The 18,596-nt window shown below is 36.2% G+C and overlaps 1 protein-coding gene across 4 annotated transcripts in view; it reads left to right on the top strand.

Moving 5' to 3' along the window:
• LOC111144842 (BMS1, ribosome biogenesis factor) overlaps positions 1–18,596 on the top strand; it is a 45,158-nt gene that overhangs the window by 21,594 nt on the left and 4,968 nt on the right. For 2 of the 4 annotated variants that reach the window (XM_022499377.1, XM_022499378.1), the window contains exons 13-19: positions 111–192; positions 12,813–12,886; positions 13,533–13,706; positions 16,641–16,829; positions 16,920–17,100; positions 17,304–17,362; positions 18,338–18,460. In XM_022499377.1, coding sequence (XP_022355085.1) covers positions 111–192; positions 12,813–12,886; positions 13,533–13,706; positions 16,641–16,829; positions 16,920–17,100; positions 17,304–17,362; positions 18,338–18,460 — 882 coding nt within the window. The remainder of the gene's footprint in view (positions 1–110; positions 193–12,812; positions 12,887–13,532; positions 13,707–16,640; positions 16,830–16,919; positions 17,101–17,303; positions 17,363–18,337; positions 18,461–18,596) is intronic. The other 2 variants (XM_022499379.1, XM_022499380.1) reach the window with 2 other exon arrangements.

The raw sequence follows: 18,596 nt of genomic DNA, 5'->3' as shown, positions 1-18,596 counted from the left end.
CTTAAGAAAGTATTTAAAGGTTAGTTGTCACCTACCACTGTTTCTTAATTTCAGTTGTTTTGTTTGAATCATTGGAGCATGTCAACTAAATGCTGACTTTTCTGTGTAAGGTTATGAACAGTATCAGAGATTGCTTTGTGACTGGGAAGTGGGAAGAGGATAAAGATGCAGCCAAGATTTTAGCAGAAGATGGTAAGTAAAGGGCCATATTTTTCAGAGAAGACTGTCTTCTCTATATTTTATTCTATACCTTTAAAAGTTGGAAATAATAGACAAATGTGAAATGCTTTGGGGAACACTGATAGGAGTTTATGGGTAATATTCTGGTTCCTCTTTTTATGATGATCTTATTTTCTTCCCCTGGTTAACTGACTTACTAGATATGGTCATGGCGCCTGGGTGGCTTAGTGGGTTAAGCCTCTGCCTTCGGCTTAGGTCACGGTCTCAAGGTCCTAGGATTGAGTCCTGCATCTGGCTCTCTGCTCAGCGGAGAGCCTGGCTTCCCCCTCTCTCTCTGCCTGCCTTCCCCCTCTCTCTCTGCCTGCCTCTCTGATTACTTGTGATTTCTCTCTCTTTCTCTGTCAAATAAATAAATAATTTTTTTAAAATCTTAAAAAAAAAAAAAGATATGGCCCTCAAAGAAAAGTGGGAGGCTTTCCATAAATTTTATCATGGCTTGTTCAAAATGGATTTTTTTGTGTGTGAAAAATAAATAACATATTTTTCTTTTTAGTAATGAAAGTAGTATACATTATAGAACATCTAAAATAAAATGTCATACCAAGGGTGCCTGGGTGGCTTAGTGGTTTAAGCATCTGCCTTTGGCTCAGGTCATGATCCCAGGGTCCTGGGATCGAGCCCCACATTGGGCTCCTGCTCAGCGGGGAGTCTGCTTCTCCCTCTCCCTCTGCCCCTCCACTCTACTTGTGCACTCTCTCTCTGTCAAATGAATAAATAAAATCTTTAAAAAAAAAAAGTCATGCCATAACCTCTGCCATGTGTTAAAAAACTTTTGTTAATTTTTTGAGGTTATTTACTTCCAGTCATTTTACAAATTTTTAAAATTTCTAATTGAATTTTGAAATTTGAAATTGAAATTTAAAATTTCTAATTATGTAAATTGCATCATTAATTTTTTTCAGAGGTTTCGTGTTTACAATTTAATTCTGTCATATCCTATATCAATTCACAGTTTCTCATTTAAGCAATTTACCTTGTTCATATTATAAATAACTGCACTGGAGCACCTTGAAATAACTCTTGGATCATATTTTTTATTTTCATAAGTTAGGTTCATAAAATTTAGAATTGTTGAGTCATTTTTTTTGAACTGCCAAAAGTTTTTCAGAAATGTTATTTTTGGCAATTTGATAAATGAAAATTGTTTCTTATAACTGGCATTCTTTTGATTACTAGTAAGAATATTTAAGGTATGTTGGCTGTTGCATTTCTTTGCTGAATTCTTTGTTCTTTACTCATTTTTCTAATGGGATATTAATGTGTTTTTCTGTTGAGTTGTAAAATTATTCTTTAAAGGATATTTACTCTCCTTCATTGGTTGCAAATATTTTTCTGCTTTTAGCCACTCATCTGCTTTATATATAAAATACAGTAGTTTGTACCCTCTAGAATTTTACATAAGTGGAATCATACAGTATGTACTCTTTTCTGACTTCTGCTCAGCATAATTATTTTGAGATATTCCATCCTGTGGCATCTCTATCCCTTTTTATTACTGAATAGTTGATTTCTTTTATTAGTGAGTAGTATTCCATTGTATGATGGAATACTGCACTTTATCTCTTCATCTGTTGGTGACATTTAGGTTATTTCTGGGTTATGGCTGTTGCAAATAAAGCTCCTGTGAACATTCTTGTACAAGTTTTTGTATGAACAACTGCTTTCATTTCTGTTAGGCCCATTACCTCAGAGTGGGCTAAACAGATCATGTGGTAGATGTGTGTTTAATTTTTTAAGAAATAGCCAAATTGTTTTCCTGAGTAGTTGTACCATTTTGTATTGCCATTAGCCTTCATGAGATTTTCAATTATTTCTACATCTTTGCCAATACTTGATATGGTCAGTCTTTAGTTTTAGACAGTCTTTAGGTATAGAATGATATAGCATGGTTTTAATATGTATTTTCCTAATGACTAATGATGTTGAGCATTTTTATGTGCTTATTTTCCATCTGTTTCATTTTTGATGAAGTATCTGTCAGATCTCTTGCCCAGTATTTTAATCTATTTAATTTACTTAAGTCCTTTATCACTTGTGATTTTAATTATTTTTGCCCAGTATGTGGTTTGTCTTTTCATATTTTTAACAGAAACACAGTTGATTTTTTGTATATTGATCTTCTATTGTACAGCCTTGCCAAATCACTCATTAGTTATTTTTTTAGTTATTAGTTTTTGTATATTTCATAGAAGTTTCTTCAAAGACATCATTTGTGACCTGTGATTAAAGACAGTTTTATTTAAAAAAAAAAAAAAGACAGTTTTACTTCTTTCTTTCCTATCTGGATGACTTACTGTTTTTCTTGCCTTGATACAGGCTTTAACTTCCAGTGGTAGAATTGGTCAGAAGTCAAATAGACATCCTTGCTTTGTCCTGATCTTGCTTATTTTTCTCTGTGAACTTCAGAATCATCTTTTCTATTTCCAAAAGAAAAATTGGTAGTGTTTTTTCTCTAATAAATTTCCTGTTTTGAGATAATCGTAGACTGAATTAAATTGACATGTGTGTGTAAGAACTAATACAGAGAGATCTCTTGTATATTGTACTGTGTCCTATATAGTACAAGACCACAACCTTTATATTAATGTTGATACCATCTTATATAGATCTTATATAGATTTCCCCAGTTTTACTTGTGCTCATGTTTTGTCTGTGTGTGTGTGTTTAGTTCTACTATTTTTTCACATGCGCTGGTTAATTTACAAACAGTTACAATACAGAACATTTCCATCACCATAGGATACTTTGTATTGCTCTTTTTAAAACACATTTAGCTCCTTGCTATCACCCATCTCCAAGTTCCTACCTGGCAACCATTTCCTTTTTTCATTTCTATAATGTTATAATTTTGAAGAATGTTAAACAAACAGGATCATACAGTATGTAATCTTTTATGATTGATTTTTTTTTCTATTCATCATAATTCCCTAGAGAGGTCCATCCAAGTTATTGCATGTGACTGTGGTTTGTTCCTTTTTATGGCAGAGTAGTATTCCCTGATACGGATGTAGCAGTTTGTTTAACCATTCACCCACCGAAGTATATCTGGGTTGTTTCCAGGTTTAGGCTATTGAGAATTGAACTGCTAAGAACATTTATGTACAGGTTTTTATATAAATATGAACTTCCTATTTTTCTGGGATAAATGCCTAAGAATACAATGCTGGGTTGTATGGTAATTGCATATTTAGCTTTATAGGAAACTGCCAAAGTTTAGTTGGGCCATTTTATATTTCCATCAGTAATATATGAATGATCCAGTTTCTCCATATCCTTGCCAATATTTGGTGACCTCACTATTAGTATTTTAACCAATCTTAATTGTGGTATTTCACTGTGGTTTCATTTTATATTTCCTCGATGGCTAATGATGGTGAGCATTTTATCATTTTTGCCACATTTTATTGTTTGTAGTGTATTCTTTTTTTTTTAAAAGACTTTATTTATTTGACCCAGAGAGAGAGAGAGAGAGATCACAAGTAGGCAGAGAAACAGGCAGAGAGAGAGGAAGGGAAGCAGGCTCCCTGCTGAGCAGAGAGCCCAATGCGGGGCTCAATCCCAGAACCCTGGGACCACGACCTGAGCCAAAGGCAGAGGCTTTAACCCACTGAGCCACCCAGGTGCCCCTATAGTGTACTCTTTTATAAAATGTTCATGGATGTCTTTTTGTTCTTTTTCTTATTGGATTCTTTTTTAATGTTGAATATTGGGAGTTTTTTTAATATATTTATATATTAAATTTTATATATTTATATATTAAAAATATATATATATTTTTATATATTTTGTTCTGTTATTGGATATGTAGTTTGCAGATATTTTCTCCTACTATGTGGCTTGTCTTTTCATTTTCTTCATAGTGCCAGAGGAAAAGGTTTAGTTTTGTTGAGATCCAGTTTATCATTTTATTGTTTTTAGGGATCATGTCAAATCTAGGAATTATTTTCTATTCCTAGATCTTGACAGTTTTCTCCTGTGTTTTCTAAGAATTTTACACCCTTGTTTTCTGTTTATGGCAACAATCTATTTCGATTTCTTTTAAAGATTTAAGATTTTTAAAAAAGATTTATTTATTTTAGAGAGAAAGAGAGTGTGTGCACACGTGCAAGTAGGGGCAGAAGGAAAATCTTCAAGCAGACTCCCTGCTGACGTGTGGGGCTCTTAACAACCCATTAGATCATGACCTGAGCCAAAACCAAGAATTGGCCGCTTAAGTGAGCCACCCAGGCACCCCTATTTTGATTTCTTTATAAGGTGTGAGGTTTAGGTTAATGGTTATATTTTTGCCTGAGGTGTATATTCCTTCAGCAGTTTTTGTTTCATTGATTTGCTTTTGCACCTTTGTCAAAAATTAGTTGAGCCTATGTGTGGGTTTATTTCTGGGTTCTTTCTTGCATTCCATTGATTCATGTGTCAGTCCTTCCACCCGTACTGTACTATCTTGGTTACTGTGGTTACATAGTAAACATTAATACTAAATAGAGTGATTACTCTCACTTTATTCTTCTTTTTCAAGATTGGTTTATCCTAGGGCCTGTGGCTGCATATAAATGTTAGAATAAGCTTGTCTGGATCTACAAAAAAAACTCCTGGGATTTTGATAGGAGTTGCATTAAACCTATAGGTCTTTATTATCTTGAGTATTCTAATCCAGGAACATTTTTTGTCTTAATTTCCTTCATCAGTATTTTGTAATTTTTGGCATCCTAATGGTAAATATATTTTGATAAGTTTATACTAAAGTATTTCATTTTGATTGATTTTTATGTGTTTATATTTTATCTTGCTAAACTCAGTTATTAGTTGGGAGGGGTGTTTGTTGTAGTTTACTTGGGATTTTTTTACATAGTTGTGTTATCTGCAGATAGGAACAGTATTATGTTTCTTTTCAACCTTTGTGCCTTTTATTTTTGTTTACTTATTTATAATCATTTTATTTATTTTTTCATCATGTTAAGTGTGCTCTTTAATCCCCATCTTGCCACCTGCCTCCTCTCTGGTAATCATCAGTTTGTTCTCTGTAGCTAAGAGTCTGTTTCTTGCTTGTCTCTCTCTTTTTTCCTTTGCTCATATTTTTGTTCCTTAAATTCCACATATGAGTGAGATCATACGGTATTTATCTTTCTCTGACTGACTGACTTCACTTAGCGTTATACTGTTATACTTAGTGTTATATTAGATCCATCCATGTCATTGCAAATGGCAAAAATTTCATTCTTTTTGATGACCGAATAATATTCCAGTGTGTGTGTGTGTGTGTGTGTGTGTGTGTGTGTGTGTGTATGTGTGTACACATACATACACACCTCACATCATCTTTATCTATTTTTCTATCAATGGACACTTGGCTGCTTCTATAGTTTGGTTATTGAAAATAATGCTGCCATAAACAAGGGTGCATGCATCCTTTTGAGTTAATGTTTTTATATTTCTGGGGTAAATACCCAGCAATGCAATTATGATTATATTTATATGTACATTGAATATATTTATATTTAAATTTTTTCTTATATAATGACTAGGATTAGAAAGAGGAATCTTGCCTTGTTCTCAGTATTTTTCACTGTTATATATGATGTTAGTTTGGTTTCTCTGTGGATGCTCTTTATGTGCTCCATTCCTCTGTATTCCTGGTATACTGAGAGGTGTTCTTTCTTTCTTTAATGATGAATGGGTGGTGAATTTTGTCAAATGCCTTTCAGTGTCAGTTGATATGATCCTATGAATTTTTTATTCTTTACCCTTTTGATATAGTGGATTACATTGTTTAATTTTTGAATTTTGAATCAGCTTTGCATACCTGGAATAAATTCCACTTGGTCATGATATATAATTCTTTTTATATGTTGTTGAACTTTATTTGATGGTATTTTGTTAAGGAATTTTGCATCTAAGTTTATGAGTGAAACTAGTCTATAGCATTGTTGATTTTTTGTTTTGGGGGATTTTTTTGGGTACTGTCTTCATTTAGTTTTGGTTTCAGTAATACTGGTTTCATAAAATGATTCCAAAGTAGTCCCAGTTTTTCTGTTTTCTGGAAGAGATTGTGTAGAATTGGAATGTTAATTTCTTTTTTTTTAAGTTTCTATTTATTTATTTGACAGAGAGAGAGAGAGAGACAGCAAGAGAGGGAATACAAGCAGGGGGAGTGGGAGAGGGAGAAGAAGACTCCCTGCCTAGCAGGGAGCCCGATGCAGGGCTTGATCCCAGGACCCTGGGATCATGACCTGAGCCAAAGGCAGCTGCTTAACAACTGAGCCGCCCAGGCACCCCTGGAATGTTAATATTTAAAGTGTTTGGTATAATCTCCAGTGAAATGGTGAGGGCCTGGAGATTTCTTTTTTGAGGAGCTTATAATAATGACAAGTTTTTTTTTTCTTTAATGGCTACAGGATAATTTAAATAATTTAGGTTCTTTATTCTGTCTTGGCTGAATTTTACTTTCTTATGGTTTTCAAGGAATTTCAAAGGCTTTTGGCAAAGTGAAAGTTTCACAAAGTACCTTCTCCAAGAAGCTAGCTTAGGTATTCTGAGTATAATACTCATAGTATTTGTTTAATAACTTTCCAATGGCTGGGGGATCTGTTGTGCTAATCCCATTTTATTCTTGATAATTGGTGATTTGTGTCCTCCTCCTTTTTCTCTTTGTCAGTAAGGTTTATTCATTTTGTTGATTTTTTTTTCCAAATAATCAGCTTTTAGTCTCATTGATTTCTGTGTTCTAGTTTTCAATTTTATTTTCTTTTGCTCTTTATTATTTCTGTTCTTTGCTTGTTTTAGGTTATTTTGTACTTCTCAGTTTTCTTAGATTATTGGTTTGAGACCTTTTCTCATTTCTAATGTGAGCCTTTAGTGCTCACTAAATTGCTTTCTCTGCACTGCCTCCCCCCATATTTTCATATGTTCTATGCATTTTCATTCAGTTCTATGCATTTTTATATTTCCTGTGAGACTTCTTATTGATCCATGCATTATTTAGTGTTTTTTACCTACAAACAAACTACAAAATGTTTAGGAATTTTCTTGTCTTTCTGTTACTCTTTTTAATTTAATTGCATTATATTCTATACTCATTATGCATGTTTTATATTTGTTTAGATTTGCTTTATTACCCAGACTGTACCCTGTCTTGACAGATGTTCTGTGGATGCTTTAAAAATTGTTTATTCTGATGTTGTTGGGTATCATGTTCTATATATGTCAGATTCTGTTGGGTTGGCTGTATTGTTCAAATCTTCTGTATCTTTGCTAATTTTCTGACTAATTTTATCAGTTCCTGAGAGGAGGATATTGAAGTCACCATGTATTATCTTGGACTTATCTACCCCTTTCAGATCTGTCAGTTTTTGCTTCTTATATTTGAGGCTCTGTTTGGTGCACATATGCTAGTATTGTTATGTCTTCCTGGTGGATTTATCCTTTTGTTGTTGTGTATTATGGTCACCTCCTATTCATGCAAATGGTGAAGGAATGATTCCAGCTCTACGGTTATAGGGATGGCCTAACACACGATATCTGACACTGGGCAGATGCTGTTGACAGCAGTTTATTAGTCACATACACTCACAGCCTGAGGGAAGAGAACACTGCACACCATGCAGAGACTCAACAATCAGGGGCTTTGGGAGAAAGAGCTTTGTACCTAAATGAGCATAGGATGACCATTGGTTCCTTTGACAGGATGTGATTAATATGTTTGAATAAATTCATGGGCTGGCAGAGAGGTAAAGTCAAACCTGTTAGGTTGAGGGATAGGTGGGGTGCGGGCGGTCCAACTGAAAAAAGAGCTATCAAGATGGGGATCCTTTCCCATAGGGTGAGGCCATATCTGGCAGGCCTGCTCACAGCTAGACCTTTGGGACCCTGTGAGGCTCAAGGATGTCAAGGTAGCCCATGCAATTTTAGCTCTTACAGTTCAGTTAAGTCCTTCTCTGACTCTGATAATTTTCTTTCCTCTAAGGTTTATTTTATGAGAGAATAATTTAGCCATTCTTGCTTTTTTAAAAGATGAGTTGCACAGTGTATCTTTCCCCTTCTTTTACTTTTGCTTACTTGGGTTGTTAAATCTAAAGGGAGTTTCTCGTTATGTGCCTCTATCCTCTCTGTCAATCTGTATTTTGATTGGTATATTATGCCATTCACATTTAATGTACTTATTGATATGGAATTGTGTAAGTCTGATATTTTACTATTTTGTTGTTTGTTTACTCTTATTCTAATTCTTCTGTCTTTCCTCTGTTTTCATTTTCTTTCTTCTATCTTGATATGTTTACAGCGTTTCTGAGTGTCTCTCTCTAGTTTTTGTAGTCGTCACTTATTGTAATATAATAGCCTACTGGTGCCAGTATTTTATCATTTTGAGTAACATGTGGAAACTTTTCTCCTACTTCGGTCCCTTTGTCTTTCCCCCTTTTAAGTATTACTGGTTTGTGTATTAGATAGTGCTATAATTTTTTTTCAGTCTCCAAATACGATTTTAAAAACTCCTAAGAAAAAGGTTATTTTATTATATATATCTATATTTCTGATCTTTTGTTTGTTTTTTCTTTTTTTCCCAGTGGTCCCAGATTTCTTCTTTTATAATTTACTCACTACTTAAGAACTTTCTTGAGCATTTTTTTTTTTAAGATTTTATTTATTTGAGAGAGAGCCAAGTGAGTGAGCACAGATGTGGAGCAGAGGGAGAGAGAGAAGCAGACCTCCCTGCTGAGCAGGGAGACCAGTGTGGCACTTGATCCCAGAACCAACCCTAAGATTATGATCTGAGCTGAAGTGAGACACTTAACCAACTGAGCCACCCAGGTGCCCCACTTCAGCCATGTTTTAAGAATGGGTATGCTAGTGACGGATTCCTGTAGTTGTTTTCCATCTGAGATTGTCTTTATTTACAGTTCTTCATTTCTGAAGGGTAGTTTCACTGGATATAGAATTCATAGCTGACAGTTCTTTCCTGCAGCACATGAAAAATGTACCACTTCCTTCTAGCCTCTGATTTCAGAGGAGAAATGGACTGTCATTTTGAATTGGTGTGAATTTGTCATTTCTTTCTGTCTGCTCTCAAGATTATTTGTTTTTCAGTTTTCAGAAGTTTGATTGGTGAAGATTTCATTGGGTTTACTCTGTTTGAAATTTGCTCACCTTCTTGAATCTGTTAAGTTTATGTCTTTTACCAAATTTAGGAAGCTTCAGTCATTACTTCTTTCAAATCAGGTATCCTTCTGCGATCATATAACTGGTGGATCTTTTTCCTGCCCCACAGGTCTATGAGGCCCTGCTCAGTTGTTTTTTGTCTGTTTTCCTCTGTGTTGTTCAGACTGGATGAATTCTGTTGATCTGACCTCAAGTTCTCTGATTCTATCCTCTGTCATCTCTACTCTTACTATTGAGTCCATCTAGCAAGCTTTTAAAATTTCCTCTTGTATTTTTCAGTTCTGTAATTTCTGTTTGGCTCTTCAGGGTTTTTTGCTGAGTTTTTCAATTTTTTGGTTGTTGCCAAAGGATTTGTAGGTGCTTGATGAAACATTTTTGTAATGGCTGCTTTAAGATACCAGTCAGAAAGTTTCATAATCTGATTCATTTTATTGTGCGTGTCATTTGTCTTTTCACTTTTCAGTTAAGATTTTCCTGGATTGGGGTATGACAGGTGATTCTCTCTTGTATCCTACACATTTTGGGTTTTATGTTAGAAGACATTGGGTCCTGTGTAATCTTTTTATTTTAGTCATACAGTCCTCTTGTTTAGGTTTAGCGTGTATGTCCTGATATACTTTATGGGCTGTGGTTCCAATGACAATTTAACTTTAGAACCTTTCTGGTGCTATTTTGATCTGCTTAGTACTGGTCTCTGCAGGTGCTGCCTGAGAAGACAGAGGGGCTTCCCTAGTCTGGGCCCCCCGTGTTGTGGCTAGGTGGGGAAAGGTTGTCTCTTGGTCTGTAGGGCTAGTTTTCTTGCTGTAGGGATATCTTCACTGGTCCTGCCAGGGCACACATTGTTTTTAGATGGTGGTGGAGAGCCTCAGGCCTGGCACAGAATCTCCCTTTGCCAATAATCCTTGGCCATCTGGTTTATCTTGGTGGAGGAAAAGATTCTCTCATCACTTACTGCCAGGGGAACTTTCAAAGCACCCACTTAATCAGTGCTGCCTGGTTAACCAGTTCTCTCATCACTTACTGCCAGGGGAGCTTTCAAAGCACCCACTTAATCAGTGCTGTCTGGTTAACCTAGTGTTCCTGCTATTAAGATCTGTGTTTGATCTGAGGGAACATTGAGTCTATCTGGTCTACCTTCTGTTGCTAGTTTTGGGGTTGGAAAGCAGTGGTTCTGAATTGCCTTTCTATGGGTTGTGGTCTAGTGAGCCACCGGCCATTATGTCATTCCTCTGGTCCTGGGGACCCTCACCAGCCCTTTTTTTCTTTATACCTTTCAGAGTTCTTTCGTTTCCCTTGGGGTCTTGTGTTTTTTTTTTGGAGTTGGTTATACTTAGTTGGGAGGAACAGAAGAAATAAGTCTACACTATCTTTTACAGATGAGAAATCTTTGTTGGTATTTTTTTTAAATTTTAGTTCCAATATGGTTAACTTACAGTGTTGCATTAGTTTCAGATGTACAATATAGTGATTTAACAGTTACATATATTATTCAGTGCTCATCATGACAAATGTACTCTTAATCCCCTTGTTTTGCTCATCCCCCCAACCTCCTCCCCTCTGGTAACCATCTGTTTGTTCTTTATACTTAAGAGAGATTTTTGGTTTGTCTCTTTTTTTTCCCTTGCTCATTTGTTTTGTTTCTTATATTCCACATATGAGTGAAATCATGGGTTATTTGTCTTTCTCTAACTAATTTTGCTTAGTATTGTACTTTCTAGCTACATTCATGTTGTAGCAAATGGCAAGATTTCATTCTTTTTGATGGCTGAATAATATTCCATTTTATGTATATATACACACACACACACACACACACACACACACACACACTTTATCCATTCATCTATCGATGGGTCCTTAGGCTACTGCCATAATTTGGCTCTCGTAAAAAATGCTAAATAATAAACATAGGGAGGCATAATATCCTTTCAAATTGTATTTTCATATTCTTTGGGTAAATACCCAATAGTGGAATTACTGGATTATATGATAGTTCCATTTTTAATTTTTTGAGAAGCCTCCAAACCATCTTCCTGCATCAGTTTGCATTCCCAGCAACAGTGCACAAAGGTTCCTTTTTCTCCATGTCCTTGCCAACATTTGTTGTGTTTTTTATTTTAGCCATTCTGACAGGTGTGATTTGGATCTCATTGTGGTTTTGATTTGCATTTTCCTTACAATGAGTGATGTTGAGCATTTTTTTATGTGTCTGTTAGTCAGTGGAGAAATGTTTGTTATGTCTTCTGCCCATTTTTAATTGAATTATTTGGGTTTTTTGGTATTGAGTTATATATATATTTTGGATACTAACCCTTTATTGGGTATGTCATTTGCAAATATCTTCTCCCATTCAGTAGGTTTTTTGGGTCCTTTCTTGGGTCATGTTTTTTATTATAACTGTGATAAAAGGAGAATTAACATCTTTCTGATATTGAGTCTTCTTTTTCAAATACATGGTTATCATTATTTGTTCAGTAGATAACATTAATCACACCTACTTCATTGGGTCATGTTGAAGAATGTGGTTAAGGCACGTAAGATATTTAGAGCAGTGCCTTGTCTGTAAAGCCCTTGTAAGTGTTAGCTAATGTCTATTCCATGTGTTCTTTGGTAGCATATTAAAGTTCTTTAAGTTTTTAAAATAAAGTTTTTTGAGACATTTCTTGTAAGGTTTATTCCTAAGTATTTCATCCTTTTTTGTTTTTCTTACAGATGGAATCTTCCCAACTATTGTATCTTTTTTGGCTCTTTGGTTCTTTGGCTCTTTCTGATATGAAAATGTTTTATCTAAATATTACTTCTAAATATTGCTTCCCAAAGGAGTTTTAGCATCTTTTTCTTTTAAGGATAGGACCCAGAGCTAAACTTAAAGCTCTAAAAAACAAATGGATGAGCAAATTAATGAGCTCTTCATGTGGTTCAGCATTATTTTGGGTACCACTATTACTCTAAGTCCTGTATTTTATGTAATCCAAGATTTTTCTTAGATATGCCATACATTGTGTTGTGTTGCTCTTACTACTGAGACTCTGTCCTGTGTGCTGTTAATCAAATCATGGTTTTTTCATGTCACTGTTGGTCTTGGGGACTCACCTGCAAAGCCATGCATATATCTCTCTGTGCATCCCTGCTGCAAAGTGTTTGCCACCTGCATTGGAAAAATAACTCTTGGCTAAGTGGGGTATCGAAGTAAAGTAAGGAAATATGGGTTGGGTCCGTGTGCTTCATCTGAACAGGTGATGAAATACTGACATTTCAAAGAGGAAAAGAAGCCTGTGTAAGTACAGGATTCTCCTGGAGTGTGTAGCAATAAGAAGGGTAAAAATGAAATTTGGGTTTCAGAGTACACAGTGCACTGGGTGGCGCTATAGTGTCATATGCAAGCCCTATTCATGGAGGACATTTGGTTGTTCTTTTCCCAGAAGAGCTCTATGGTGACTTTGAAGACCTGGAAACAGGGGACGTGCACAAGGGAAAACCAGGCGCAGATACTCAGGTATGATTTTTATCATGGCTGGCTGTCAGTCACTGGTCCTTGATCTGTGGTCAATATGTAATGAGAGAGGCCCATATTAAGCAATGTGAATCTTACTTATTATCTCTGTAGATTACAGAGTAAATGGATTCCTTCCTAAAAATATGGAGGTTGGGAACAGATCAAAGTTATTGGTTTGTTATTTTTGATCTTTTGGGTTTACTACCTCTTCTTGTCTTTATGATTCTTCAGTCGTTTAAAGTTTAGCTCCTGAGTCACCAGGAGCTTTCCACTGTTCCTTTTGCCATCATTCTCCTCTTCTTAAATTTAAGTACCATTTAAAAAAAGTGAATCCCTATTCTCCCTAATATTTCTTTAGAACAGTGTCTGGGGAGAATCTGGATGGGGACACTTGCTTTTACTTTTATTTATATTTGACATTCCCAGCCAGATAAAGGAGTGACAGTGTATCATAATGTAGATGTCTAAATGTCTCGTGTCATTTAGAGCCAAAGGCTGTGTTTTGGTTTGGTTTGTTTTTTGTTTTGTTTTCATGATGATCATAACCAAGATTTTTATAGCCCAGACAGAACTTTAAAAATCTGCTTTAATGTTTAAAGAAAACATCTCCACAAACTTACAAAATTTTCTCTTCTGGAAATTTAAGATTGAAGACGCAGAAGAAGTTAAGGAAGAAATTGACCCCAGTGCAGAGGAAAGTGCCAAGAAAAAGCATTTGGATAAGAAGAGAAAATTGAAGGAGATGTTTGATGCAGAATATGATGAAGGAGAAAGCACATACTTTGATGATCTTAAAGGAGAAATGCATAAACAGGCACAGGTGAGAAAACTGAGTTCCTATTAGCTTTATTTCAAGGCTGTAATACAGTATTGTGAATACATAATTTTGTTTAGGTCTCTGCTTCCTGACCTGCTTCTGTGCCTCAGGTTTGGACTCCTAGGTCAAGATGCAGATAAGTGTGTTTATTCATGCAGTCATCTGATTGTTTTTTCAGTCAGAAATTGACCAGAAAGATATCAGTGTCTATTGTATATGAAGCATTGAGGAAGCAAAAATGGCTGAGATAGGCAGCAACTGCTGAGGATCTCAGTGGAGTGATTTTTTTTTTTTTTTAAGGTTTTATTTATTTATTTATTTATTTGACAGACAGAGATCACAAGGAGGCAGAGAGGCAGGCAGAGAGAGGAAGGGAGACAGGCTCCCTGCCGAGCAGAGAGCCTGATGTGGGGCTTGATCCCAGGACCCTGGGATCATGACCTGAGCCAAAGGCAGAGGCCCTAACCCACTGAGCCACCCAGGCGCCCCTGATTTTTTTTTTTTTTTTTAAGATTTTATTTACTTATTTGACAGAGAGAGAGCACAAGTAGACAGAGAGGCAGGCAGAGAGAGAAGGAAGCAGGCTCCCTGCTAAGCAGAGAGCCAGAGGCAGGGCTCGATCCTAAGGACCCTGAGATCATGACCTGAGCTGAAGGCAGTGGCATAACCGATTGAGCCACCCAGATGCCCCAGTGGAGTGATTTTTAAATGCAGGCATTGCCTTAGCGTTCTGATTACTGCTCCCTGGAACCATAATTAAATAATTTGAATGGGTGGATGATTCTTACATATACTGGTGCTTATGCACATGCTAGTGCTCTCCAGGGAAGCTTTTCTAAAAATTCACCTTGGTCAGAGTTCAGAGGGTATTTCAAGTATCGGGTCAGATGTGGAGATAAAGGGAACATGTGGAATGCTAAAACGAAGATGGTCTGGCCCCCCTGTCTGAGATGCTGAACAGACTGAGTTGATGAACTCACTCTTAAGGAGACACAAAGATATGTATGCAGTCGATGGTGAGTGTTTGAGTTGTGTTTTGACAAGAGGGACACCAATAATTCCTGTAAGCTAGAATATACTTTAATACATCTTATGCAGGTTAAGCATATGATTTCTGAAAATGAGGTTGGTGGACTTTGCCCAACCTAGGCTTTCATCTGTTTAAAGAAAGTATCTCCTTGTTAGTCATTAACATAGTGGTTCTAAGTCTGTACTGATTTTGATAGAAGTAACTAAGACATGTAAAGCTAGTTCTGAAGTCTTTGCTTCAGTCCATTTATAACTTAAAATCACCTAGCATCTTATGTCCTGTTTTAAGGGACTTTGAATTTTTTACTCTGAGTGAAATGGGGACCCATAGGGGGTTTTGAACAGAGAAGAAACATGTATGACCTGCTTTCCTTTGAAAGGATTGCTGTGGCAAGAGTTCAGTAAAATTAAGTTGACTCACCATGAGGGGTGGGGAAGTGTTGGAGGTGAAAGAGAAAGAGTCAAATTCTGGATATACTTTTTAAAGGTAGATCAAAAGTAGATTAACTGTGGGGTGTGTGAGAGGTAATAAGGATGACTTCTGGAAGGATTGAGTTGTCAGTGAGATAGGAAAGCCTCTGGTTGGTGCAGGTTTGTCTAAAAAGATAAAGTTTTGAGCTTGGGTTTGAGATCTCTTTCAGACAAGTGGAGCTTCGAGTAGTCAGTGAGGAGCCCTGGAGAGAGGTTGGGGCTTAGATGGAAAGCCTTCAGCATCTCGATGCTACCTAAAGCCATGAAATGGATGGGATGCCCTGGGAAGTGAGCATGGTGTCAGGAGAGGAGAGGACTAGGACTGACGGTGGGTACTCCATTGTAGGAGCCTGGGCGGAGAGGATGGAGCAACAGTGGGGATTGAGCAGTCAGTGCTTAGGAAAGAGAAGAAATTGAAGAGAACATGAGGAAGCCACTATAGAAGGAGGGATACATTATTTTAAATCCTGCTGATGTATTAACTACAATGAAGACAGAATTGACAACTGGTTTGGAATGTGGAGGCCCTACATGATTTTGGCAAGCATTTTTATGGAATGTGGCTTAAAGTCCAAGTTGGGAGTTAAGAGAATGGGAGCAGAGGAACTAGAGACTCTGAATATAGAAAACTTACAAGCCATTTTACTTCAGAGAGAAGCAGAGAAATGGGGCAATAGTTGGAAATAGAATCAAAAGAAGATGTTAAGATGTGAGAAAATAATAGGCAAGACCTCTTGGAATAAAGTTCAGTAAGAATGAATGATATCTAGCATGCAAGTGAAGTTTGGCATAAAATAAATCTATAGCAGCTGCCCAGTAGTACTTTCCGCAATAATGGAAATGTCTGTCTGTGCTGTCTTTTTTGTAGCCATTAGCCACGTGTTGATACTGATCACTTGAAATGTGACTCCTGTGACCAGGGGACTGAATTTAAAATTTTTGTTTAATTTTAATTAATTTCAATAATAAGTAATAAATATAATAATAAGAGTAAAAGGCTTGATGTGAGTGTAAACCCTGGAAGGAGAGATGGCTGTGGAAATTCTTGTAGACTGCTTAGTTTTTGAGTGAATTAAGAAACAGTCAACTGCTGAGTGTGAGGATGAGGGAGGAGGAGATACTGAGTATCGGATATTAGAGAGTAAGAAAAGAAAGTGGACTGGGAAGCTGAGAGTATTGGCTGACCAGCATTAAGGGTTGCTTTCAAAGTTGTTTGCATTTGCTGTACCTTGGAGCAACAAAGGAGGAAAGAGTTGGCACATATCCTAAACAAGCTGTACAGATAAGAATGTATGTTATTTTTAAATAGGATAAAGGTAATCACGTCTGTGTTTCTTTATGAGAAAGTGTTCATTTTTTAAAATGTTAATCTTACATTTATTAAAGACAGTAGCATTGTGAGTTTTTACTGTTTCCCCCCCCGCCTCTCGTATATAGCTTAACCGAGCAGAATTTGAAGATCAAGATGATGAAGCCAGAGTTCAGTATGAGGGTTTTCGACCTGGGATGTATGTTCGAATTGAAATAGAAAATGTCCCCTGTGAATTTGTGCTTAACTTTGACCCTCATTACCCAATCATTTTGGGTGGTTTGGGCAATAGTGAAGGCAATGTTGGATATGTACAGGTAGGTACCCTTTGCTGCATGCTTGGACAGTTGGGGTTCTGGGGACATAACTTACACCACTGATCTTACTGAAATCTCTTCTTCCCTCAGATGCGTCTGAAGAAACATCGTTGGTATAAGAAAATCCTCAAGTCCAGAGATCCAATCATTTTTTCTGTAGGGTGGAGGAGGTTTCAGACTATCCCACTCTATTATATTGAAGACCACAATGGGAGACAGAGACTTCTAAAATATACCCCACAGCACATGCATTGTGGAGCAACCTTTTGGGGTAATACATGATTGGAATAACTTGCTTATAGGTTAATTTAAGCCATTATAGTTTTGCTTTTCTCCATGAAATTCCAATTCATAAGATTTTTCTCTCTCTCTTTTTTTTTTTTTTTTGGATTGAAGTACATATGTAAAACAGAACTCAAAATTTGTGATTCACTGTATATTTACTTCTTTTTTTTTTCTCCTATTCTCTTTAAGGTCCGATTACTCCACAGGGAACTGGATTCTTGGCAGTACAGTCTGTCAGTGGCATAATGGTAAATATCTTGAATGTTTTATTTTCCAGATTGTGTTTGAGAAGTATGTCTTGAATATGGGATATGTACATGAAACTTGAAGTTGAAAATGACTCATTTCTAGTATTTGTAGCAAACTTCTCTTTGCTTTTAATTTTCCTCCATCTTTTTAAGTAGGATTTGGGAATGAAGAGGTAGACTTATTACGATACTGATGATATTTTATATTTTTATGCATTTTTTGGACTTTTTTCTTTCTTTTTTTTTTTTAAGATTTACTTTAGAGAGACTGTGTATGTATGCATAAAGTGGGGAGGGCAGAGGGAAAGAGAAAGAGACAGAAAATCTTCGAGCAGACTCCCTCCTGAGCTTGGAGCCCGATATGGGGCTCGATCCCACAACCCTGAGATCATGACCCAAACTGAAATCAAGAGTTGGTTGCTTAACTTACTGAGCAACCCAGGTACCCCTTGTTTTTCTAAAAATAAGTAGTGCTCACCATGTGCTAAGCACTGTACTAGGTTCTAAGGATACTTTGGACACTAACTAGACATAAGACTACCCCCTAGTAATGCTGGTTGAACAAAGTATGTTCACATAGTCTTCATTTGGTCAATCAGAGCAGGTTTTATTGGCCCTATTTGACAGAAAACAAAATAATGAGCAGATGAAATCTGCCCTGGGGGTCCACAATTTAATTCCTTAAACATTGTAACCAAATTTTCATATTCCTTTCCATTCCAAATTGGTCATTGTTTTGAAATTATGTTATTGCAAAATCACCCTCCAGAGAATACTCAAGACATCATCATTAGTTTGGCTAACATGTACTATAGCTTTAGATTGCTTTTGTTAAAATAATGCTTTGCAAGTTCAGATATTCTTTCTGGTTGTAAGTGGAAATGCACTTTGGTGATTTATTGTATCATAGAGAAAATTATAGTTTTTCTCTTGCTGATACTATTCCTGTATTCAAATTTTGGGGGCTCTTCCCAGCCTGATTTCCGGATAGCTGCTACGGGAGTTGTCCTCGATCTGGATAAATCCATAAAGATTGTGAAGAAATTAAAGCTAACTGGTTTTCCTTATAAAATTTTCAAGAATACGTCATTCATTAAGGTCTGTATATCTTTATACTCACATATTTTACATGTATATTTTATTGAAGGAGGAATGAAATACTTCTAAAATATAGTCTGATGTTTTCAAAAGAGTGAAATTTTTCATAAACTTGGTCTGTGCAATTTTTGGTTTC

The sequence above is a fragment of the Enhydra lutris genome, unplaced genomic scaffold (genome assembly GCF_002288905.1).
Source record: "Enhydra lutris kenyoni isolate GAN:26980312 unplaced genomic scaffold, ASM228890v2 scaffoldscaffold12, whole genome shotgun sequence".
Classification (NCBI taxonomy): domain Eukaryota; kingdom Metazoa; phylum Chordata; class Mammalia; order Carnivora; family Mustelidae; genus Enhydra; species Enhydra lutris.
Note: the sequence above shows the minus strand (reverse complement) of the source record. Positions and strands in the feature narration are given on the sequence as shown.